At 40.9% G+C, this 26,616-nt stretch overlaps 2 protein-coding genes across 4 annotated transcripts in view; one reads left to right on the top strand and one right to left on the bottom strand.

Annotated features, from left to right (window-relative positions):
- Window positions 1-2,743: 2,743 nt before the first annotated feature.
- asb4 (ankyrin repeat and SOCS box containing 4) lies at window positions 2,744-19,965 on the bottom strand. 2 transcript variants are annotated; one of them, XM_078237932.1, is made up of 5 exons: window positions 19,734-19,965; window positions 15,326-15,625; window positions 14,197-14,687; window positions 11,257-11,370; window positions 2,744-5,935 (listed from the first exon to the last, which is right to left on the bottom strand). In XM_078237932.1, exons 1-5 carry the CDS (start codon window positions 19,909-19,911, stop codon window positions 5,747-5,749), a joined length of 1,272 nt encoding a protein of 423 aa, XP_078094058.1. In that variant the 5' UTR covers window positions 19,912-19,965; the 3' UTR covers window positions 2,744-5,746. The 2 variants fall into 2 exon arrangements, with proteins under 2 accessions (XP_078094058.1, XP_078094066.1); XM_078237940.1 differs by having other exon boundaries at window positions 14,197-14,531; window positions 19,734-19,948.
- A 4,456-nt stretch (window positions 19,966-24,421) lies between these two features.
- Window positions 24,422-26,616, top strand: part of LOC144509278 (serum paraoxonase/arylesterase 2-like) — a 57,868-nt gene continuing 55,673 nt past the window's right edge. For both annotated transcript variants that reach the window (XM_078237902.1, XM_078237908.1), the window contains exon 1: window positions 24,422-24,569. In XM_078237902.1, coding sequence (XP_078094028.1) covers window positions 24,496-24,569 — 74 coding nt within the window. In that variant the 5' untranslated portion in view covers window positions 24,422-24,495. The remainder of the gene's footprint in view (window positions 24,570-26,616) is intronic.

Raw genomic sequence — 26,616 nt, 5'->3', positions numbered from 1 at the left:
CATGAATAGTTTTAAAGAAAGTGTGATGCAGACAGACTGAACCCTCATGTGAGAAGGAATAAAATCCTAGTTTCCAACCATAAACAAATCAGACATCTTTTCTATTGACACATCAGTCAATCAATTGACATATAATTCTGCCTCTTTTAAGATGTATGAGTCACTGCAATGATTTTTATGGTATCTGGTAAATATATCTTTATCCCAATTCATCAATATATTTTCCGAACTTTCTCATAAACATTTGAGTACCACAATTTAAAGATGTTCACATAGAGATTTGCTGCCCCCTGCAGACAGATTGGAAAATCCAGCAAATGGAAGTGCAAAGGAAGCATTAAGATTAGCAATGCAACTTCAACCAAATACAGAATCATTTAAATTTGGATGCCACGCTATGAAGAACATTTTTTTCCCCCAAGGACTCATTTGGGAGTTGTAACTCAGATGAACTTTTAATCATAAGGTCATGCAGTTTAGTCCATTTAATTAAGTATATGAACATGAAAAATAGGATCAGGGGTTAGCCATACCTGCCTCAACCCTACTCCGACATTCTGATCTTTGACCTCAATTCAATTTTCCTGCCTGACCCACATATCCCCGAATTCCCTTAGAGTCCAAATTTCTGTCTATCTCAACCTTGAATTACAACAATAAGGACTTTCAGAGACTTCTGAGCTAGAAGATTCCAAAGATTCACAACCCATTGAGTGAAGAATTTCCATCTCATCTCATTTTTACAGAGTTGGGCTGACTCTGAAGGCCTCTAAAAATTGCAGGTGAGACCCAGATGTGGAAGTCCGCTTCTGTTTCTGACAGATCCCATTGTTTCTGGAGGGGAGAAAGGGCCATGGCATGAATCATATAGTGGAGATGCCGGCGTTGGACTGGGGTGAACACAGTAAGAGTTTTAACAACACCAGGTTAAAGTTCAACAGGTTTATTTGCTACCAAATAAACCTGTTGGACTTTAACCTGGTGTTGTTAAAACTCTTACTATGAATCATATAGGCAACAAACTCAAACTCAGCAAGGGCAATTGACATTTGTGCTGAGTTTAAACCGACCCCATTTTCACTGCTCCAAGGGTCTTAACCTATGACCTGGAAGTCACAAATTTATGAAGAATGCGTAAATACTCCTTAAGGATGGATAAAGTCTGTTTAAACATCCTGGTCTGCAGTTATTTAAATCAGCAGCTTTTTAAAAACTGAAAGAAAATCAGCTAAGTAAAGCACCTGCTGCTGGAGTAGTGCATTGATTGACAGTCCATCTGGTATAGCTTAGGGAAAAAAAATACCATCTATTTATGCAGTTTTAATGGTTTTCATTTTTGAGATTTCCTAGGGGCAGTTGCTTGGCTCAGTTTTAAAAGCTCCAGAACCACTTATTTCAGAAGTGGGTATGCATTCACAACTTTATTGACATTGTAGGATGTTGATAAAATATGTGCGTTACTGAAAAGAAGTTTATTTGCTTTTATAACAGGTTGGCTAATTGAGGGGATTTAAAATCTTTGAATGGATTTCATGAACTGAGATTTTTTCTGTATCAAGCAAATGCAAGTTGGATCTCTCTTAGTTTGTTATTATTAATTTTATAATTATCCAAGGATTATGTGGCAGATGGCAAAGTTGAGTTATGACTACAACCAGATCACCCATGATCTTACTGAATAGCAGATCAGAATCAAAGGGCTGAGTGACCTATCCCTGCTCCGAAGTCCTATGTTCCTTGATTGGTAGAATTGTTTTTCATCTCCACATGATTTCTGAGGTTTGCCCATTGAGGATATTGGGTTGGTGATTATGGAGCTGGCACAGATATGGGGGTTGGGTGGGGGGACAGGCTGAAGGCTAGAGGGTCAACAGCCTTTTATAAAATTGGGCTAAAGGCTCAGTGAACCAAGGCAGGCCTTCTAACCAGCCAACCTCGGCACTTACCCACCTGAGTGGTTTCCTGTGAACTGCTTCCTGATGTGGCAGGCTTGACTTGATCATGCCCTCATACACCGCCAACCCCTGTCCCCCTCGCCCCATCGCTGGAATTACCGAGCTGCCAACCATCCAATCCAAATATTTGAAGTCCCTTACAGCACCTCACTAGTTACAATTTGTCAATATTGGAATACAGATGTTTTGATTGGGTGGCATATCAATCTGTTTGCTGTTGCATAACTGCCAAAGAATTGTACACCAAATATAAACCACTACCCCTCCTGACCTTTTGAGAGTTTAAAGAAGTTAGTGGACAATATACATTAATTTATGAGCATAATCTGAAGTCATTAAATTTGCAAAAGTGAAGAAAAGATCAAGATGCTACGGGCCTTTAATGGATAGATAACAGAAGTGTAAGCAAGGATTTTAAAAATGTAGTTTTTGGGCATTGAATGAAGATAACCCAGTGGGTGTCTTACACCAATAAGGTGTTGATGAGTTGTTAGACATAAAGGCAGCCCATAGTTAGATTAGAGTCTGATCTGCTCACTCCAATGATATGATCATGTCAGGTATTAACGATAAGTGCTCTCAAATGGCTAGGAAATCACGACTCAGTCGGCCAGAATGGGAATTTCAGTGGTGTGAATCACAGCTACAGAATCATGCTAGAAAAATATATACGTTTGATTGAATGAAAAAAAAGTAACATTTAATGTAACGTGAACTATATGATATGCCAGAAAATAATATAAACCAACATTTAGAAAGAAAATAGAAAAAAAGTGACAAGAGAGTATTCGGTATAATTTTATTTAGAAATGTTTAAAGTATGCATTTCCTTAATGTTACAACAATAAAGATACACATGGAATCCAGTGGCATTACAACAAACATTGCATGAATTTTATTTCTTATAAGTGCATGTGCTGAAAGGGAATGGCTAGGGAGAATGGAATTCTCTCCAGCTACCAGTAGCTAAATTGTGATCAAGGCAACAGCAAATACTTGCATTCATATACTTTGATTTAATTTCGCAAAATGTGCCAAAGTGCTTCTGTGAAGTTTAATTGGATAAAGTTTGATGTTGAGCCAAGGAATGCGATATTAGGGAGGAACAAGTCTGTTTTAAGGAAGGAGAAGAGAGAGATGGAAAGGGAATTCCAGCGTGTGGAGTGTAGGCAATTGAGGACACAGTTACAAATGGTGAAGTGAAGGGAACGTGGGAAGCATAATGGGCCAGTGTTAAGTGAATGCAGAACTCTTTTGAGAGTTGTTGGGTTGGAGGAGTAAAGAAAAGGCTGGCCGTGAGAATACGAAGTTTTGATGTTTTGTGACTGCAAGCCAGTTTGGCCCATTTTAACCAGGCCAGGAGGAAAGACTTGTTGGAAAAAGTAAGGATCGAAAGGCATCAAATATGCAGAAGAGAAATAGATTGACAAGTCAACATGTGCAAAGATTTTGTGAAAAACAGAAGGCCAACACCAGTTGGTTGGAAGTTTGAAAGTAAGTGGCTCTTGGGAATTTTTCCAAGGGTGGATGCAGAAAGAAGTTGAGTTGGAAGGGGAATATTGGTGGTGTGGAATGCCAGGAGATGGTCTTGATTGTGATCAAGAACATGGGAGAGTACAAAGACCATGTGACATTCAAACACTGTTAAGGAAATGGCAGTGAATTATATGTAAGTGGAGATTGAGAGAGGTCAGGAGTGCATAGAAATTAAAGGAGTAAAGGTGTTGTGGAATACAATTGAAATTGCCCAGGCTGATGAATAGTTAAGTGCAGAGTCTGTGGGAGGAAAGAAAATAAAACATCGGTGAACTTGGTGGGGGGAGGGGATATGGATGTGGGGGCAGTAAACAAGGCAGATTTTAAAGAAGAAACATGAAATGTGGGGGAGATCTGGAAGGAGGTGATGGTAATAAAGAAGTAGGTGTTGAGACTAAAGAGTGTTTTGACGATCACATCAAATTATTAGATTTGTAGTGGTTTAGACAGGACAGATTAAGGGGTAAATCTGTGATCACAAGGCAAAGTATAAATTCAAATAGTCTCATGTAGGACTTTAAATGGAAATTGTCATAAAATATCTGATATCTTCTTATTTTGAATGTGAGATTATCATAATTCAATGATGTGAGTGTAACATCCTGAAAGCTTTTGGTGGTCTGATTCCCTTAGGAAATTAGAAAAAATAGATAGATCCCATGTCAAAGAACATTACTAACATACTGTTAGTAAGGTGTGAACTTAAATGATCAAATGAGCTTTGGTTGTTAAACACTTTAACACTACGCAAACATTTTTTGCAATAGTAATTTTCTTGACAAATGTAATAATATAACAGTCTGTAAAATTTACTATACATTTGTGTATTTCATATTCTATACAATCACATTTGCTCATTGTTTTTAAAAAAATATTTTAATCTAAAATATATAGACAGGTGCAGTTAATACACAGAAAAGCTCCAAAAGAATTCTTATGGCCCAGATTTTGGATTAAGCGTAAAGGGGAGGATATCAGTGCTCAAAGTTATTTTGGAGAAAATCGGATTGCGATTTAGTTCCAACATGTGCAGTTAAATGTAAAAATCCAGAAATTGCTGTCTTAGTTACCCTTCTCTTCCACAGTTTTGCTATACTGATATCTCCACACCTATTCAGCACGAACATACACAAAGGCCATGAAATTGTGATATTTAACTATCAGTCACTTGTTAAACATGTCTGAAAAGTGAGCGTTGATGTATTTGGGTGTAAGTGAATTTTTAATGGCATGAAAATTTAAATTATAGCCCACCTTCTCTGGTATTGAGATTTTAATTTAATGAATGTGGAGTCTCATTTCCTTCAGATTTTAATTATTGTTGGAGATTTGAAGTTAAAAAATAATGTTTTTGTAATTTGTTTTTCCTGTTTCTTTTAACTCTCGATCACCGTCTTCCTTTACCTCACCTCCGAATCATAAGGTTCCAGGTTCAATTCCCACTCCAGGGTTTGGGCATAACAATCAAGCTGACACTTGAAGGCAGAGCTGAGGCAGAGCATTTTGCATGAAACATTAAACCAAGGCCCCTTCTGCCTGGTTTGGTGGATGTAAAAGATCACAATGGCAGTATTTCAAAAAAGAGACGTTTGATGTCCCGGCCAATATTCAACCCTCAATCAATGTCATAAAAAATTATCTGTTCGTTATCACGTTGCTGTTTGCAGGAGTTTGCATATTGACTGCCATGTTTCCTACATTACAACAGTGACTACACTTCAAAAGGTAAAGCACATTGAGGTGCCAAGTGGTTGTGAAGAGCACTATATAAATACAAGTGTTTCTTTTTTTTGCCCCTCACTTTACTTTGCTTTCTGTACATAATTTTACATTGAATAAAATATTCTAATTTACACTTCCTGGTTTGGACTCTGCATGCGCATATGAGGATTCATTTATGTGAGCATCTTAAAAGTTATAGAACATAGAACATAGAACAGTACAGCACAGAACAGGCCCTTCGGCCCACGATGTTGTGCCGAGCTTTATCTTTATGCAGTTGTTTTTCCTGCTGACACGTGCTACTGACCCCCTGACAAGGGTACTTTGCTGAAAAAAGTCCCTAGTAACTAACTGTAAGTTTCTGCTCAGAAGTCCAAATAAGTCTATGGTAGCTGTAAGCATAATGAATAGAGAGTGCTGTTCCTTTATCACTGACCACAAAATCCAGGCCATTAACTTTGTGCAATGGTCAATACAATTCAGAAGAATACAATCATATGGTCTGTGCAAAATTCATTTATCAATTTTGATACTCAGTAGAACACACCTTCTGGTTCTAATAGAAGATATTTTTTAAGTCGAGATGGGAGGTTAAGTTTTGGCACTGCTTTGTGACACCGTTTCTGTAACACTGCTCGAATAGTACATCTAGCCAGGTGCATCAGAGAGCGGGCAGATCCTCCACAGACATCAAACAGAGATTTATAAAATGTCCAGTGTTGCTGCAAAGTCAAGAAAATATTATAGATCACAGATTGACTTTCTAAACCAGAAGATCCCAAATAGGGGGTTTGATGTGACAGGATTACCCAGGGGTGTGTGTGTGTGTGTGGGAGGGAGGATGCACTTAGTGTGATTTTAGCTTTAAATTTCCTTTGTTCAATTCATTTTCTTTGGAGCCTTTTTTTTTAACCACTTCACTTTCTAGGTGGGCATGTGAGTTGTGAGGAGGATGCAAAGGAGATTAGACAGGTTAAGTGAAGAAATACAGAGTATTTCTTAAATGATAAGAGGTTGAGAAGTGTTGATGTCCAAAGAAACCCGAGTGTTCTTGTTCGTGACTCACTGAAAGCTAACACGCAGATGCAGCAAACAATCAGTAAAGCAAATATTATGTTTGCCTTTATTGCAAAAGGATTTGGGTTTCGATGTAAAGTTGTTTTGCAGCAATTGTGTGAACCTTGGTGAAACCACACCTGAAGTATTAACCCCCTAACCTAAGGAGGAATATACTTGCCAGAGAGGGAGTGCAGCGAATGTTCACCAGATTAATTCCTGAGATGGTGAAATTGTCCTTTGAGGAGAAATTGAACTGACTGGGGCTGTATTCTCCAGAGTTTAGATTAGAAGAATGAGAGGTGATATCATTGAATCATACAAATTCTTACAGGGCTCCACAAGGTAGATGCATGAAGGATACTTCCCTGGCTTGGGGGTGGGGGTGAGGGGCAGTATTCGAGAACCAGGGAAAAGAGTCTCAGAGTAAGAGGTAGGCCATTTAAACCTGAGATGAAATGGAATTCTTCACTCAGGTGGAAAATCTTTGAAATTCTCTATCACAGAAGACTGTGGAAGCTCAGTCATTGAGAATGTTCTAGATAGAGATCAATAGGCTTCTAGGTAGTGAGGATGTCAGGGATATGAGGATAGTGTGGGGAAATAACATTGAGGTAGAAGTTCAGCAATGATCTAATTGAATGGTGGAGCAGGTTCAAAGGGCTGCATGGTCTACTCCTGCTCCTATTTCCTGTGTTCACCACAAGCACGGGTAGGATGGGCACGAAAGCTGATCCTATGCACATATTTTGGGTCAGAGCTCAGTGGTCTGGAAGGAGAATGCACCAGAAAAAAATAATCATTAGCCCAGCCTGAAATCGTGCGTGAGCTGTTGCCACTGTTTTTTTTTTATTTTCCAGAAGTTACAATTATTTGTGAACTTTAAGCTAAGGATATGCTCTAATTCAAGGTAGTGGTTCACACAAGCCATTTTTGGCAGTGATTTGACTGGTTTGGTCGCTAGATTACATTTACTGTTAATAACAATGTTCTGATTTGAGTTTTGATAAGTCCCTTCTTTGGAAATATTAAATTGGAGTTACAATTCATGATTCCACAGGTTATATATATATATGTAATGCCACTGTGATGTCTTGAAGAGCGATGAACAAAAAGTGAATTCTCTGACAAAAGTTCTGATGATTGGTTAAAAACTTTTAACCCTATTTCTCTCACTTAGATGTTGCTTGACCTGCTGGGTATTTCCAGCATTTTCTGTTTTATTTCAGATTCTCAGCATGCACAGTATTTTATTTTTGTAAATTAGCATATCCATCATGTTAATTCGCATATCCATTTTTAAATATAACATATTACATGTAATGTGGTTATAATGTGCATGTATCATGTCATTATTACCAGATATTGTAGAGTTAGAGCCATTATGGCCCAGAAGGAGGCCAATCAGCCCATTGAGTCCTTACTGGTTTTCTCTACAGCAATTCAGTAAGTCCCAATACCTTGCACTATCCCCATAACCCTGCAAATTAATTTCCCTCCAGTGTCTTTACAATTTCCTTTTGAAATCATTGATTTTTCTCCACTCTCACCACCCTTGTAGGCAGTGAGTTCCATGTCATTACTAATCACTGAATAAAAAAGTTCTTCCTCACAATCCCCCCTGTATTTCTTGGCTAAACCCTTAAATCTGTGTTCCCGACTCGATATGATCAACTAAGGGGAAGAGTTTTCCTTTCTCTATCTTTTCTAAACCTGTTATAATCTTGCACATCTCTGTCACCCCTCAACCTCCTTTAAACCCAGATTCTCCAACCTGACCTTGTATCTAAATTCCCTTATCACTGGGTTTATAGTAAATCTTCCCTGCACTCTCTCAAGGATTATTGCATCCTTCCTAAAGTGTGGTGACCAGAACTGAACACAGTATTCTCGTTGTGGCCTAACCAGAGCTTTATAGTGATTCAATATAACTTCCCTACTTTTGTACTCAGTAGTTATAGAGTCATAGAGGTTTACAGCATGGAAACAGGCCCTCGGCCCAACTTGTCCAATTGCCCGCATTTGGCCCATATCCCTCTATACCCATCTTACCCATGTAACTGTCTAAATGCTTTTGGAAAGACAAAATTGGACCTGCCTCTACTACTACCTCCTGGCAGCTTGTTCCAGACACTCACCACCCTCTGTGTGAAAAGAATTGCCCCTCTGGACCCTTTTGTATCTCTCCCCTCTCACCTTAAACCTATGCCCTCTAGTTTTAGACTCGCCTACCTTTGGGAAAAGATATTGACTGTCCAGCTGATCTATGCCCCTCATTATTTTATAGACCTCTATAAGATCACTCCTCAGCCTCCTACACTCCAGAGAAAAAAGTCCCAGTCTATCCAGCCTCTCCTTATAACTCAAACCATCAAACTATTCAAACCAGTTCTGTATGTGAAGCCCAGGACCCTATATGCTTCCCCCTGCAACTTTTAAGATCCATGCAAATAAACACCCAGCTCCCTCGCTACACCTTCTGCCAAAATTCATCATTTCAAACCTCTTTGCATTAAATTCCAACCACCATTTGTTAGCCCATTCATCTAGCCTATTGGTATAATCCTCATTGTCCCACTTTAGTACTAGTTTAGTATCAAATTTTGAAATTTTAGTCTGTATGCCAATTTCCATGCCGTTTATATCTATCGAAAAGAGCAATAGTCTTAGCACACGTCTTTCGATAACATCAGTATCTATCATCCTCCAGTCTGAAGAACACTCATTGACTATAACAGGCTGTTTTCTGTCCTTAAGCCATTTTTAAAAATCCAAGCTAACACAGACTCTCCTATTCCGTGAGCCTTCATTTTGTTAACCTGCCTTTTGTGTGATAATTTGCCAAATATTTTCTTAAAATCCATGCTGATAACATCCAATGCATTCATCAACATTATCTGTTATTTCATCAAAAGTTAGATTGCCTTGTTCAAATCTGTGCTGGTTCTCCTTGGTTAACTCAAACTTTTTAATGCCGGTTAATTTTTCAACTGATCATTGTTTATAAAACCTTATAAGAGTTTTAACAACACCAGGTTAAAGTCCAACAGGTTTATTTGATAGCAAATGCCATTAGCCTTCAGAGCCCTGCTCCTTCGTCAGATGGAGTGGATATCTGCTCCATGCAGATATCCACTCCATCTGACGAAGGAGCAGGGCTCCGGAAGCTAATGGCATTTGCTACCAAATAAACCTGCTGGACTTTAACCTGGTGTTGTTAAAACTCTTACTGTGTTTACCCCAGTCCAACGCCGGCATCTCCACATTATAAAACCTTACCCACCTCTGATGTTAAGCTAAATGTCTTTACACACTTTCTTGAATATGGGTGTCATATTTGTCATTTTCTAACCCTTTGGCACCTCTCCTGTATCTAGAGAAAATAAGATCATGTCAAGCCTTTTCACTGTCTCGAGTCTCACTTCCTTTAGCAACCTGTATTGGAGCCATCCGGACCAGGTATCTTATCCACTCTAAGCATAACTAGCCTTTCCAGTACAACCTGCCTGTCAATTTTTATCTAATTCCCAAACTACCTCCGCTTCTACCAATATTTTGTCAGCATTCTCTTCCTTAGTAAACACTGAAATCAAATAGCATTCAATATTTCTGGCTTTGTTCTGCATCTCTAAATAGATTTTACCTTTTTTGTTCCTAATAGGGTCCATCTCGCTTCTAACACCTTGCTTATTAGTTATGTGCCAGTAGAAGATCTTTTTGGTTATCTTTTATGTTAACAGCCATTCTAGTTTCACTTTCTCTCTTTGCCAATTTTATCCCCCTCTCAATACATTGTATTTGGTCTGATTCTCACTTTAAGAATTCACCTGACATGCATCATACTCTTTTTTGTTTCACCTAATCTCTAACTCCCTTGCCTGGTTAAGTACTCCTGACTTAAATCCCCCTGTCTTACCTTCTTGTTGGACTGTACCTAACCTCTACATGTAATATTTCTTCCTTAAATAGCATCCATTGTAGTGTTACAATATTTGGATAATTAAACCACCCTTGCATACCTCCTTCATTTCCCTGTATACATACATCATGCTATTCCCGTGAATCTGTTTGTCTAAGAATTGTTCACAAAAATGTACATTCATCGGCACTGTCTATTCACGGCTATGAATAGAAATGAACAACATTTCAAAGAAATCCAGGATAATTTTAATCTTCAGAATTTGGCAGTAATCTGCCAGGGCGGGTGCCTGTCTGGCCTGTTTGATTTTCAGCCCATTGAAATCCGTGAATAATTTGCTTCCCAGACATATATGATGAAGGTTAAAATTAGCCCCACCCTCCACACAGACTACAACTTTTCAATCTCCCAGCAGAAAGGCAGTTGTCACTGGTTGGCACGGTGGCACAGTGGTTAGCACTGCTGCCTCACAGCACCAGGGATCCAGGTTCAATTCCCGCTTTGGTCATTGTGTGGAGTTTTCACATTCTCCCCATGTCTGCTTGGGTTTCCTCTGGGTGCTCCGGTTTCCTCCCGCACTCCAAAAATGTGCGGGTTAGGTGAATTGGCCATGCTAAATTGATCCTTAGAGTCAGGGGGACTAGTTAGGGTAAATGCATGGGGTTAGGGCCTGAGTGGGATCGTGGTCGATGCAGACTTGATGGTCCGAATGGCCTCCTTCTGCACTGTAGATTTCTATGATTCCACACTCCCTCCTCCTAACCTAACATACCAGCAGAAACGGGATGGGTTCAGGTCGATTTACACTTCACTAACTTCAATGGGACATAAAACTGGCATCTAACATGAACCTGCTCAGTCACAAATTAACCAGGGCTCAAATTCCAAAATATTAGCAACATAGCAAAAATCATCAGCAGCTGGTTCACTTTGGTCCCATTGCATTGCTCCATTTAATCAACTTTAATCTGATGTAGATTAATTTGTAGAAACTATTCAATCTGATTATTTTTGCTGTTAGATAATAGAATTCTCAAAAGAAAGAAACAAAAGTAAAAACTGAATCACCTGTAAAATATGATCAGGTATAACTTGTCTCCATTTTGCGGTGGATTTAATGAATTCATATGAATTGATCATAACTTCAACTGCCTTTGGACAGGTGCAGCATGATTGTAGTACCTAAACAGGGACAAAAAGTAAATGTTACTCCTTTTTGTTTGGTTTCATGAGGAATGGATCTGACTTGCATGATTGATTGAATAAATGTGCAAGGTTTTCCAAGGTGCAGTTTGTTGTTCTCATAATTTGAAGATCTGGATCTCAAAGTTCCACAGGCCGTCCAGTGTACTCCTGCTAGGATTGTGGCAGAGAGTCTGGGAAATAGGTTAGAAGCCTGTGGCCTTCAAACTACCCACTTCACATTCAGTAACATGCATGGTCAGGTAAGAAGAGGGCTGTCAGGCCAATAGCTCTCTGTGATATTTAGCTTCCATTTACAGACTGCTTGATGAAGTGAGAACAGGCAGATTACCCCGTCTGAAATTAAGCCCATGTTTGATTTATTTTTGATCAGGGATAGAGACCAAACTCTCAAGGTTTTGACAATTTTTGTGCCACATTTTGAAGTGGGTGACATAAGCTCAGCTTTGTCCTCTTCTGGACCTCTGGAACAATCAGCCAACTCTCAGCCTTGCTATGTAGCTACCAGTACAATTCCCAATCAAATGATGCTGGTGATATAGTAAGTGGATGGCCAGTGCCACCCTACACCTGATCTTTCTATCTGTAAACAGCACAAATTCAAAATATGGCAACAGTGATGCTGGCATGTATATTCCTTCCTAAATTAGGAAACATACGCCCCACCCTCAATACTTCAGCAGGGTCAGAATGGTTTAAAGGACCATGGGAATTTGTAGGTGTGGAAATTGTGTCATTATGACAACAACAGCAGATTATGTAGTGACCAATGGATTTAGTTTGCTATACTAGTGGTCATTTTATGAAAATATTCTCCCAATATGGAATCCTGCCCAACAGCATCTCAGCACTTTACCCCTCCATCAAAGTAAGGCTGTCTTGGCCAAAATGGCCAAGGAGGGAATTGTTTATTTAAAATTGATTCTTATATTTGCCATTAGGAAGCTGTCAAAATTGGCACAATTTCTACCAGTCTTTTTGTTTATTGTAAAATTTCAATTTAAAAACACAAGAACACAAGAAATAGAAGCAGGAGTAGGCCACCAGGGCCTTCAAGCCTGCCCCACCATTCAATATAATCATGGCTGATCTATGACATTTACCCATCACCCACTATTCCTCGATCTGTCAAATATTTGTTCACCTCCACTTTAAGTACTTCTAAAGATCCAGCCTTCACCACACTTTGTGGCAGCGAATTCCAAAGATTCACCACCCTCTGCAAGAAGAAATTTCTACGCACCTCAGTTTTAAATAACCGGCCCTTTACCTTGTATAATGTCTCCTTGTTTGAGACTCTCCCACTGGTGAAAACATCTCAACATCTACCCTGTCAAGCCTCCTCAGGATCTTATATGTTTGAATAAGGTCACCCCTCACTCTTCCAAACTCCATAGAATATAAACCCAGGCTATTTAATCTCTCTTGATAGGACAACCTTTCATCCCAGGAATTAGCCTTGTGAATCTCCTTTGGACTGCTTCCAATGCTGCTATATCCTTTTTTAGGTAAGGGAACCAAAACAGTATGCAGCATTCCAGGTGAGGCCTCACCACCACTGTATAATTGCAACAAAACCTCTTTATTTTTAAACTCCAACCTCTTTGCAATAAAGGCCAAAATACCATTTGCCTTCTTAACTACTTGTTGGACCTGCCTGCTAGCTTTTTGTGATTCATGCACTAGAACACCCAGATCCCTCTGCACTTCACTCACCTGCAGTCTCTCTCCAATTAGATAATAATCTGCCTTCTGATTCCTCCTACCGAAGTACATGACCTCACACTTCCCCAGATTAAACTCCATTTACAAGGATTCCGCCCAGTCACCCAATCTATCTAAATCCCATTGCAGAATCACAACATCCTCATCACAACATGCCCTTCCACCTATCTTTATACCATCAGCAAATTTGGAAACCTCACATTCTGTTCCTTCCTCCAGGTCATTAATGTAAATGGTGAACAATTGCGGGCCAAGAACTGATCCCTGACGTACTCTACTAGTTACATCTTTCCACTCTGAAAAGGACCCATTTATTCCAACTCTCTGTTTTCTATCAGACAGCCAATTTTCAATCCATGCTATCACACTTTCTCCAAATCCGTGGGCTTTTATTTTATGCAGCAGCCTCTAATGTGGCACCTTGTCAAAGGCCTTTTGCAAATTTTAATATCCCACATCTGCAGGTTCACCTCGATCTACTCTCCCTGTTATATCCTCAATAAATTCGATCAAATTTGTCGAATGTGATTTAACTTTCATAAAACCTAGGTTTGATTATATTCAGCTTTCCTAAATGATTAGCTGTTCACTCTTTGACTATTGACTCCACCTTCTTGCCAATAATAGATGTAAAATTAACTGGCCTATAGTTCCCTGCCCTCTGCCTTTCTCCCTTTTTGAACAAGGGATCACATTAGCTGTTTTCCAATCTTCCGGTACCTTCCTGGAATTTAGTGAAAAAGTCAACAGCTTGTTTTCCTCAAATCTCTTTGTGATGTTGAAGAAAAATCAAAATGGAAACAGGAAAAATCAGCTGAGCAATGACAGAGAAATGATTGCTTGACACTGCATGAGATTCATTGATTAGCGATTTTAACAAAGTGTTAGCCTGTTTAAAATAGATGGGGTATTCAAGTCATTAAATGGGAGACAAAAGGTGATCATACAAACATGTTAAGTGTTTTGTATGTAAATATCATAAAAGCTCATTTCTGGTGATAGTACTCAATAATCATGCAATTAGTATCTATAATAACATGGTTGACATTTTTATATTTAATCATTATTTTGCATTCCTACCTTATGAAAATGTGGAGGGTAAACCCTTGCAGCTCCATAGTTTAGCAACAGTTGATAACATTTCTCTGGTTCTGCTGCAGGACGTACAGGTGTAACTTTCAGAAGATACTGTAGAGAGGCACAGCCATTGACGTCCATTGAACCAGCCCGAGCACCTGCTTCTAGCAACATTTGTAGAAGCAAGTGGTCACAATTCCACGCAGCTTTATGAAGTGGAGTTTTGTAATCCCGATCTCGAGCATTTACAGAAGCTCCATAGTCTATAAGCATTCGACAGATTAGATGGTGGTCTGTGCTGTATTGCTGCTCCTTCATGTTTAAGGCCCAGTAAATTGCTGTAATAAGTGGTGTTTCCATAAAGACGTTAACACTGTCAATATCTGCTCCATGGTCGACATAAAGTGCCACAAGTTCAGGTACACCAAATCGTGTAGCTATGTGCATTGGTGTATCTTTATAATCATGGTTAGCCTGGAGATTCAGGTTTGCACCTGTTAAAAATCAAGCATGAGACATAACCATGTTTCTTCAAAGTAACTCCTAAAAGCACTCATATTTTGATAGTTAACTATTAAAATTAAGTCTTCTGAAATGGATTTAATGACTAGAATGAAAACAAACAGCTGGAAATGCACAGCCGTTCAACCAGCATTTATGAAGTCAGATGAGAGGGTTTTGGGTAGAATCATAGAATCCATTCAGTGCAGAAGGAGGCCATTGAGCGCATCGAGCCTGCACCGACAACAATCCCACCCAGGCCCTATCCCCGTAACCCCAAGTATTTACCCTGCTAATCCCCCCGACACCTTTTGTGGAAGTTCCTAATTGCATGGCATAAATGAGCAGACAGGAAAGATTTATTAATAGACAAGCTCCTCACCCAGGTCAATGTCATATATCACTCACTGACTAATTCAAAAGTATCACTAGTTGAGGCCTAGAAGGAGGCCTCTTTGAACAGTGGGATCTAAAGGGAAGTTCAAAATATGTTTTATAAAGAGCTCATAAAACTCCAGTATTATGCATTCTTTTGTTGTTACTGGATGTATATTTGCATAGTTTTTTAATGTTATTAATAGAATTAGAAACATTTTGAGGAGAAAAATCATATCCTGCACATGCAGCTCACCATTCCAGATTAGTAGCTTTGCACAGGAAATTGACTCCTTAGTTTTGCATAGATGTAACGGTGTGTGTCCACTCAGTGAAAAAGCGTTTACTTTAGCTCCATGATGTATTAACATACTAACACAGTCCCTGTTTGTCACATCGATGGCAACATGTAAAGGTGCTTTCCCATTCGGCTGATAGTTTATATTAGCCTGATGATCTAATAACACTGCAACACTCTCCAGGTTACCAAGCATCACTGATAAATGCAGGCCCGTTGTCCAGGATGAGCCTAACTTGTAACTTGGCAGCCAGTAACCTGGGAAAAAGGAAAGAATATTAATCACATAGATCTTTAAAATAGGATTTAAAAATACTCTGAAGGGAGAGAAACGCATGTATTGCTTCATTTTTTGCCTGTAGTTTTATCGTTTGTTAATTTGTGAGAAGTGAAGAACTAACAACATTTTATGTTAGGAGAATGCAAGATTAAACTGTACCAGCTGAATTTTACAGCCACCTGACTGAATGTGTTTTAGTTGGGGGTAGGGGTGCCGAGCAAAATACAAGGGGCGGCATGTCCACCCCTGACCTGGTCTCCATAACATAGTGGGTGGGCGGTCATCAAAACTGGAAACCCATCCACCATTTTTAAATAAATAATTAATGGACAATTGAATTTGTTACCAAGCCAATTGAGCCATATTCCGCGCTGCTCACATTATAAATGGTTGGTATGGGTAGGCAGACGGGAGTGAGGAGCCGGCCGTTGTAAACAACCTTTTTAAAAGATGGTTAGGAAGTTACAGCACTGGGGATAGAAGTCCCACTCTCTGCCTGTTCAGCCCCAGGTTAATCCTCTGGGGACCCGGGTTCAAATCCCACCACGACAGATGGGTGAAATTTGGGTTCAATAAAAATCAAGAATTAAAAGTCTAATGACAACCATGAAACCATTGTCAATTGTTGTAAAAACCTATCTGGTTCATTAATGTCCTTCAGGGAAGGAAATCTGTCATCCTGACCTGGTCTGGCCTACATGTGACTCCAGATCCACAGCAATGTGGTTGACTCTTAAATGCCCTGAGGGAAGAGCAATAAATGTTGGCCCAGCCAACGACGCCCACATCCCATTAACAAAGAAGAAAAAAATTCCACACAAGGGAAAGCAAAGTTTGCTGACTTTAGCTTGGAAACCATTAGACAGGACGAGGGCAGATTCATTACAGGACAATAATGAGCTATGTTTTCACTCCCCCACCACCACTGTCAAACATCTGGTGAAATTGATTAGGTAATGCACAATCCCACACAACTGATGATGAAGTTGATGGAAATTAAAGTGGAGAAGGAACCAGGCTTTTATGTTATGTGATGTAGGATGATGGTAAAAGTCAAGAGGAAAACAGTAAAAGATCTAACTAAAACAAAGACTGGAAATGCTCAGTAGGTCAAGTAGCATCTGTGGTGACAGAGAAAGAGTTATTGGGCTGTATTTTACAAGCCCTTAACAAAAAGCCTGACAAGATAAGACAGGAAGGAGGTGGGGGCTGTGCCTGTTGCCTTGCCACCATCATGCCGTCTGGGCAGCAAGGGTGGTATACAGCCAGCCTGTCAAGTACTCAATTGATTCACTTAAGTGGTTAATTAAAAACCTCTTCACACCTCCACTGGCATTTAACCAGCTGTGCTAGGGGGCCTCTGCCACGTGGGGAAACTGCCTACCAAGCCCTGGATAGTGGATTCTAGGGTGGGGTCCTCCAATTGAGCCATGCAGGGGCCTCTCCACTGGCAATGGCCACCCTTGCAGCAACAACACTGCGTGCCTTCACCACCAATCCTTCCCCCTCTCTTCCCAGTGCCCCATACTCCAAATTCCTGGTTGTGAGGAAGCGTGTGATTTAAAACATTTCCCCCCCCCCCCCCCACATCTTGCCCTAGCTGTGACCATCCTTAATAAAGATGGCAGCCCTTATTGTTTTCTGCTCACAAGATGTGGCCCTGGGTCATGTTGAGGAACCCGACCCCCCACCACCATCCCACCATTTTCAGGCAGGACCCTTTCCACCATCAGTAAATCCAGTCCATGGAATTCCAAGGTCCATTTCTCTGTTTGCAGAACAGAGCAATGCATAGAGAATATGAATAAACCTGAATAGGTGATGATTCCTATAATTTAAAACCTTAAATAATTCTGTATAATCTATGTCACATAGTCTAGAGCCAAAAATAGCTTCTTTAAATCTGTGGCTAAGTATAATATTTTTGCTACCTATTCTTTCTCCTTTAACTCATTTATTCATTAAGACAAACACTATTATGAAACATAATAATATAATCATACATGTACTGTTTGGATGCAGTGTCTTGCAGCCACATTGTTTCTACGCCACAAGGAAGGGAAACAGGAAGCAGGAAACTAAAGGCCAGTTAATACCTGTCACTAGGAAAATGTTAGAAGCTGTTATTAAAGGTGTTATAGCAGGGAATGCAGAAAAAATAAAGGCAAATAGGCAGAGTCAACATGGTTTTGTGAAAGGGAAATCATGTTTAACTTGTTGGAGTTCTTTGAAGGAGTCACATATCCTGTGGATGTACTTAGATTTCCAGAAGGCATTTGAAAAGGTGCCACGTCAAAGGTTATTGTGGAAAATAAAAGCTCATGGTGTATGGGGTAGCATATTGGAATGGATAGAGGATTGGCTAGCTAACTGTAAACAGAGAGAGTTGGCATAAATGGGTCTTTTTCTAGTTGTTAAACTTCTTACTGTGTTTACCCCAGTCCAACGCCGGCATCTCCACATCTTTTTCTAGTTGGCAGGATGAGATGAGTGGTGGATCAATGCTGGGGCCTCAACGTTTTGCAATTTGGACTTGGATGAAGGGAATAAAGGTATGGTTGCTAAATTTGCTGACCACACAAAGATAGGTAGGAAAGTAAATTTGAAGAGGATGTAAGGAGGGGCACAAAACGACATAGGTTAAGTGAGTGGGCAAAGATCTGGTAAATGGAGTAAAATGTGAGAAAATGTGAAATTGTCCATTTTGGCCAAAAGAATAAAAAATATCTAAATGATGAGAGATTTCAGAGCTCTAAGGTGCAGAGGGATCTGTGTGTCCAATGGATCACAAAAGATCAGTATACAGGTACAGCAAGTAATTAGGACAGCTAATACAATGTTATAATTTATTGTGAGGAGACTTGTTTACAAAAGTAGGGAGGTTATGCTTCAATTCTACAGGGCATTGGTGAGACCCCATCTGGAGTATTGTGTACAGTATTTGTCTCCTTATTTAAGGGAGTAATTGCATTAGACACAGTTCAGAGAAGGTTTACTAGACCAGTATCAGGATTGGGCAGGTTGTCTTACAAGGAAAGGTTGAACAGGTTAGGCTCATATCCACTAGAATTTAGAAGAGTAAAAGGCAACTTAATCAAAACCTTTTAAATCCTAAGGGGTATTGACAGGGTGGATATGGAGAAAATGCTTCCTCTTGTGGGAGAATCTAGAACCAGGGGATCACCATTAAAAATAAGGAGCTGCCCATTTAAAAATGAGATAAGGCAAAATATTTTCTTGAAGGGTCACTCATTTAAGAAATCTCACAACACTAGGTTAAAGTCCAACAGGTTTATTTGGAGTCACGAACTTTCAGAGCGCTGCTCCTTCATCAAGTGAGTGGACTTTCACCTGGCGTCGTGAGACTTCTTACAGTGTCATGTAGGAAACATGTTAGCTGGAAACAGCCATGCAGGAAATCATTGGTAGCTCTACAACACTCTGCTCATAATTGTACTGGACTACTGGAAGCAGGAGGCACTAATCCTGCTTTCATTTCAAATGGACACTCAGTGCGCAAGAGGTTTTGGGAAACTACAGATTTGGCTGGCCAAGTCTCCAGCCATGATGTGGAGATGCCGGCGTTGGACTGGGGTAAACACAGTAAGAGGTTTTAACAACACCAGATTAAAGTCCAAATAAACCTGTTGGACTTTAACCTGGTGTTGTTAAAACTCTTACCAAGTCTCCAGTAACATGTGTGTCAACTAAAATGTAAGTAATTGTGAGAAAAGGGTTGCAGCTTTTAAATTAACTGTGTGAAGTTTCAGTTCATGTAGAGTTGCTGTCATTATATTTTATGATAGGCTGTAAACAGATGGCAGACAACACGGCAATGGAAAAAATAATTGACTGAACTGATTTAAAAATAGAATCTGTTAGATAAATAGGTCATTTGTTTTGAATATTTAAATACATGTAATAATTAACAATGACTAGTAACATATTGTTTCAAACAACTATTTGAAGCTAAATTTTGTATTATTTGCTATCAATTTCTCATTGAAGTTTTGATGGACCTGCATTTATATTACACTCAGCTTGTTAATCTATCCTTTTCCATGGTTTTAGTCTGAGTAAAGATACCTTGTTTATAAGATGCCAGAATCATGGTTTCATCTTCCACTTCAAAAATGGTATCAACATCAATTTTCTTCTTACTCAGGATTTCCTTCAGGGTTTTACAATCATTATTTTGCAGGGCTTGTAAAAACGTTGCTTTAAGTATTCTGTCAGCACGGGCCTGGGAACTTTCGACTTCCATTTTCAAAAGCAGGACAAATCAACTTGTTCGTAGTAGTCCTAATGTGAAAGTGGGCTTGAAATACATAAACACTATGAGAAACTTGCACGGTAGGTGTAATTTTATCACTCAGTCATGTGGAGCTTGCTATTTATAGTTATGACTTCCATAAAGGTTATCAGAGTTTATTAGCTTTCTCAAATTTTATGACCTTGCCCTCACTTGATCTTACTGATATATACAAATAAAAACAGACACGTACAGACTTCCAGCAGGGACCCACTGGAGAGCAAACAGCAGCAACTCTGATGATTTCCATCTTCTAAACCAGTCACATTGAATCTATTTATGGTACCCTTGTCAACACAACTTCTTCCCAACTCTGTCCTCCCTTCCTCCCAACCCCAGATCTTGACTGATATTAGTTCACTCAGAAATTGGCTAGGTATGAACTTTGAATTTTCCACTTTTCTAAGCCACTTGGGGTAACCTCCTGATCAGTAATTTCTCTACAGTTACACAACTGCTCTCCCAAAATACCTTGGGATCTTCTTTGGCACGTATTTTAAAATGTTGTATATGGTGCTCACTTCATATTATTCTGTCTTCTCCATTTGTTGATGAATCAACTAAATGACTCAAATTATTTTGCGAAAAGAAGTGTTTCTGCTATTTTTGCAGTAACAGAAATGTCTCTTGTCCAGTATAAGAGTTTGAACAAAACGGCAAAGGAATGGCACTCACTGTTTATTACATTGACAGCTTCTCAGGATTTATTGTGACCTTTTGAGTGGTAACCTATGATTACAATAGATTCTTTTCAGTGCCCTTTACAAAGGGGCATGGCATAAGTGAGCAGGGAAATCAATAATGTGACTCTTCTACCAATAAGGTTGATAAATCTTCACTGGTTTGTGCAGGGATGGATTTTCAGTTGTCCATGAAGTGAGTCAGGTACAGGAGTACGTTGGAAATAGTATTCTTGGTTGGCGTCACTGGATCATGATGCAACTTTCAAAAAGAAGGGGAGCCCAATTAACTGATTGTTGAGCTTATTGGGAAGCTCATTAAAAGTCTTTGGAGCAGCAGTTTTAGATTTTCTATTGGATGGCATCAGGAAAAAGGAGGATCTCAGGTACATTAGGATGCAGCTGTTGCAAACACAGCAGGAGCCATGAAAACGAATGGATACACTGGTTAATAGGTTATGAAATGGAGATTTATACACAGCTGCCATCTCTGGTGCTAAGAGGATTGCATTGTGAACAATGAATAGTTGGACTCTTGAGAGGATATAAGGGTCCATGAAAGTGAGTAAGGGGCATGGACTGACATTAAGTTGACATGACGGCATTGAGAGTGGGTAGGATAGTGATGGGTTATGAGGTTTTGGGGGTGGACAGAGAGGGGACGTGTCCCCTTTTCTTGCTCTGACACTTTCTATGGAGAATGGGAATGTCGACGCACCTTATCTGCCGGTAGTGGGAATGTCAATAATTAACCAAATGAGTAGAACTGACAAATCCTGCATTGGGAACATTGACAATCTCATTCCTGTTTCTGTAAAAGGTGCAGATCCCGAATTGAAATATAATTTTCCGATGGTCCAGTTCTTTTGAACCACCCATTTACATTGTCAGTCAAGATGAACTAAGTGCCCTATTGGAAAGAACAAAGAACAAAGAACAAAACAGCACAGGAACAGGCCCTTCGGCCCTCCAAGCTCCCGCCGCTCCCTGGTCCCAACTAGACCATTCTTTTGTATCCCTCCATTCCCACTCCGTTCATGTGGCTATCTAGATAAGTCTTAAACGTTCCCAGTGTGTCTGCCTCCACCACCTTGCCCGGCAGCGCATTCCAGGCCCCCACCACCCTCTGTGTAAAATACGTCCTTCTGATATCCGTGTTAAACCTCCCCCCGCTCCCCCCCCCCCCCCCCCCCCCCCCCGCCTCCTCACCTTGAACCTATGACCCCTCGTGAACGTCACCACCGACCTGGGAAAAAGCTTCCCACCGTTCACCCTATCTATGCCTTTCATAATTTTATACACCTCTATTAGGTCACCCCTCATCCTCCGTCTTTCCAGTGAGAACAACCCCAGTTTACCCAATCTCTCCTCATAACCAAGCCCTTCCATACCAGGCAACATCCTGGTAAACCTCCTCTGCACTCTCTCTAAAGCCTCCACGTCCTTCTGGTAGTGTGGCGACCAGAACTGGGCGCAGTATTCCAAATGCGGCCGAACCAACGTTCTATACAACTGCAACATCAGACCCCAACTTTTATACTCTATGCCCCGTCCTATAAAGGCAAGCATGCCATATGCCTTATTCACTACCTTCTCCACCTGTGACGTCACCTTCAAGGATCTGTGGACTTGCACACCCAGGTCCCTTTGCGTATCTACACCCTTTATGGTTCTGCCATTTATCGTATAGCTCCCCCCTACGTTAGTTCTACCAAAATGCATCACTTCGCATTTATCTGGATTGAACTCCATCTGCCATTTCTTTGCCCAAATTTCCAGCCTATCTATATCCTTCTGTAGCCTCTGACAATGTTCCTCACTATCTTCAAGTCCAGCCATTTTCGTGTCATCCGCAAACTTACTGATCACCCCAGTTACACCTTCTTCCAGATCGTTTATATAAATCACAAACAGCAGAGATCCCAATACAGAGCCCTGCGGAACACCACTAGTCACAGGCCTCCAGCCGGAAAAAGACCCTTCCACTACCACCCTCTGTCTTCTGTGACCAAGCCAGTTCTCCACCCATCTAGCCACCTGCCCCTTTATCCCATGAGATCCAACCTTTTGCACCAACCTACCATGAGGGACTTTGTCAAACGCTTTAAGGAGAACCACTATATACAGTACCAAAAATATTAACAAGAACGTGAAAAAATTAAAATAACATTCCTTACTGTAAAAGCATCTATAGTATGTTAAAAGGACACATGCGACTAAGACAAACTTAATTCCATTCCTGGCAAGCTCAGGACAGTTCATATTGTGGAATAGAGAAATGGCAGAGAAGTAAATGATTCCTTTGTGTCTCATAGAATCATAGAAACCCTACAGTGCAGAAAGAGGCCATCTGGCCCATCGAGTCTGCACCAAACACAATCCCACCCAGGCCCTACCCCCATATCCCTACACATTTACCCGCTAATCCCTCTAACCTGCGCATCTCAAGACACTAAGGGGCAATTTTAGCATGGCCAATCAATCTAACCTGCACATCTTTAGACTGTGTCTGCCTTCATTGAGGAAGGTACAAGAAATCTCCCAGAACTAGAGACCCAAGGACTAGGGAGAATGAGGAACTGAAGGAAATTAATGTTAGTAAGAAAGTTGTATTGGTGAAATTAGACACTGAAGATCAATCAGTCCCCAGGACCTAATGAATGTTGAAAGATGTAGCTATGGAAATAGTGGATGCATTGGTGGTCATCTTCCAAAATTCTGAATGGTTGCTGCAGGTTAGAATGTGGCAAATGTTGACTCCACTATTTACGAAGTTGGGGGGGAGGGGGTGACAGGGAACTACAGATCAGTTAGCCTTACTTCGGAAGTGGAGAAATGCTGGAATCTATTATAAAGGGCGTGATGACTGGACATTTGGATAATAATGATCTGAGTAAGCATAATCAACATGGATTTATGAATGAGGAGTCATGTTTGATGAACCTATTGGAGTTATTTGAGAATGTTACTGCCAGAACAGTAAAGTTGGGTTTTCATAAGGCTTTTGATAAAATCCCCCACAGGAGGTTTGTTAGTAAAATTAGGTAGGCGGTAATATACTGGCATGGGATAAGGATTGGCTGACAGTATGAAAACAAAGGGTAGGAAATGGGTCATACTCGTGTAGACAGGGTGTGCCTAGTGGGGTATTGCGGGGATCAATAGTCAGGCCCCAACTGTTCATAATATCAATAAATGATTTGGATATGTAAAGCGGCTACAGGAGGACTTGGACAGACTTAGTGGCCGGAATTTTACTGCCCTGCCCGCCATGGGAATTGCAGTGGGCGAGGGGCAGAACATGGAAAGATCCGTTGACCTTGGGTGGGATTTTACGGTTTTGGGGCAAGCGAGGCCCAAGTAAGAACATAGCAGGTGAAATATAATATGGAAATAATGTGAGGGAGTTTTGAACCTTGGAACAAAATTTCAAAATAAGAGCAAGTACTTCGGACCAAGATGAGGAGAAAAAAAATTCTCAGAGGGTTGTGAAAATACACTGAAGTGGGTGATCATGGCTGATCATATTAAATGACTGAGGAGGCTCGACGGGCTGAATGGCCTGCTACTATGTTCCTATCTAACTGAAACTGAAGGTTGGACGTTCAAATTCACCGGTGGGAGTTTGTGAGGATTGGAAGTTTTCCTGCCACTTCGTTACATTTTCAGAGGAAAAACAAATTTGTTTTTTTGTAAGGCAGTAAATCAGTTTACACATGAAACACAACCAAGAGTAGCCAACGCCCCCTTTTAAAAATTATCTTCCACGTTCAGGTTATCATGTGTTTGAGGCGGTCTTTGTGCTGTCAGTGTTGTAAACAACCTGCTCGAGCTCCGACAGACACACAGCTTGGCCATGGGGAAGCTATTGCTACTTACTGTTTGTACAGGACTTCTCTCTGTGGTCGCATACCAGCTCTGGAACTTAAGGTGAGTTTCGCATCCTTTTCAGCGTTAGGCAGAAGTGGAAACAAGTGGAAGGGAAGACAGGGAAATAAATGGCATTTTCTTTTTCACGTTCCCACAACGTACAATGTTCAGCCTGGAGGCAACCAGTGGGGGATTTTTAAAAAAATGAGAAACATGACTCATGATTCAAAAATGTTGTGCAATCTATTGTTCCAACTGTACTTTAAAACTTACGTCTGAAATTGCAGTCAGCTCACTTCTGGGAGTTTCGGAAAGATGAGTAGCGAGAGGCCTCGGTTTCCACCTCCCCCGCAGCTGTAATATCGTGTACAGTTCTGGGCAGCACACAATCCAAAAGATATGAACGCAAGTAGAGAGTGCAGAAGACATTAAAGAATGGTTCAAGGGATGAGAAACTTCAGTTAAGAGGATAGATCAGAGAGCCTGGGGCTGTTCTATTCAGAGAGAAAAAGACTAAGTGAATATTTGATAAAGATTTTCAAAATAACAAGGTGGCTGGACAGAGCAGATAGAGAGAAACTCTACTGTTCACAAAAGGCTCAAGAACGTATGAGGGCATGGGATCCAAGGGGCTGCTGCCCGGTGGATCCAGAACTGGCTTGCCCAAAGGAGGCAGAGAGTGGGTATAGATGGGTCTTTTTCTAAATGGAGGTCGGTCACTAGTGGTGTGCCCCAGGGATCTGTTCTGGGACCCTTGCTGTTTGTCATTTTCGTAAATGACCTGGATGAGGAAGTGGAGGGATGGGTTGGTAAGTTTGCCGACGACACAAAGGTTGGTGGGGTTGTGGATAGTCTGGAGGGATGTCAGAAGTTACAAAGGGACATAGATAGGATGCAAGACTGGGCGGACAAGTGGCAGATGGACTTCAATGCAGATAAATGCATCATGGTCCATTTTGGTAGGTCAAATGGGATGAAGGAGTACAATATAAGGGGAAAGACTCTTAGTACTGTAGAGGATCAGAAGGAGCTTGGGGTCCGGGTCCATAGGACTCTAAGATCGGCCCCGCAGGTGGAGGAGGTGGTTAAGAAGGCGTATGGTGTGCTGGCCTTTATCAATCGAGGGATTGAGTTTAGGAGTCCGGGGATAATGATGCAGCTATATAAGACCCTCGTCAGACCCCACTTGGAGTACTGTGCTCAGTTCTGGTCACCTCACTATAGGAAGGATGTGGAAAAGATTGAAAGGGTGCAGAGGAGATTTACAAGGATGTTGCCTGGATTGAGTGGCGTGCCTTATGAGGATAGGCTGAGGGAGCTCGGTCTTTTCTCCTTGGAGAGACGAAGGATGAGAGGAGACCTAATAGAGGTGTATAAGATGTTGAGAGGCATAGATCGGGTGGACTCTCAGAGGCTTTTTCCCAGGGTGGAAATGTCTGCTACGAGAGGACACAGGTTTAAGGTGCTGGGGGTTAGGTACAGGGGAGATGTTAGGGGTAAGTTTTTCACACAGAGGGTGGTGGGCGAGTGGAATCGGCTGCCGTCAGTGGTGGTGGAGGCGAACTCAATAGGGTCTTTTAAGAGACTCCTGGATGAGTACATGGGACTTAATAGGATGGAGGGTTATAGGTAGGTCTAGAAGGTAGGGATGTGTTCGGCACAACTTGTGGGCCGAAGGGCCTGTTTGTGCTGTAGTTTTTCTATGTTCTATGTTCTAACCAGAGGGCACAAATTTAAAGTGATTTGCAAAAGGAGCAAATGTGATGTGAGAAAACAACTTCACAAAGTGGGTGGTTCATATTTGGAATGCACTGCCTGAAATTCTGGTGGAGGCAGATTCAATTGAGGCATTCAAAAAGGGCATTAGATTATTATTCGAATTGAAACAATGTGCAGGAATAGAGAGAAAGCAGGAGAATGGCACTGAGTCATGATGCTCATTTGGAGAGCCAGCACAGACATGATGGGCCAAATGGCCTCTTTCTGTGCCATAACAATTCTTTGATTCCGAGAGTAGGGGGTTGGAGGGCTCAGCGAGGGGGAAATGGGGTGACTCACTGTGAGAGAAGGGGAGAAGAGAGATTTGCGATGGGGGGGGGAGGCGGGG

This window comes from Mustelus asterias, chromosome 2 (genome assembly GCF_964213995.1).
Source record: "Mustelus asterias chromosome 2, sMusAst1.hap1.1, whole genome shotgun sequence".
Classification (NCBI taxonomy): Eukaryota; Metazoa; Chordata; class Chondrichthyes; order Carcharhiniformes; family Triakidae; genus Mustelus; species Mustelus asterias.
Note: the sequence above shows the minus strand (reverse complement) of the source record. Positions and strands in the feature narration are given on the sequence as shown.

Bases quoted from the DNA above. Each gene is read 5' to 3' on its own strand.
- asb4 (XM_078237932.1), bottom strand. From the start codon at position 19,911: ATGGAAGTCGAAAGTTCCCAGGCCCGTGCTGACAGAATACTTAAAGCA. The intron at 15,626-19,733 runs GTATCTTTACTC...CCTTTTTCCCAG, and splicing joins TCTGGCATCTTATAAACAAG to GTTACTGGCTGCCAAGTTAC. The intron at 11,371-14,196 runs GTAGGAATGCAA...GTCCCTGTTTAG, and splicing joins ACCCTCCACATTTTCATAAG to GTACTACAATCATGCTGCAC.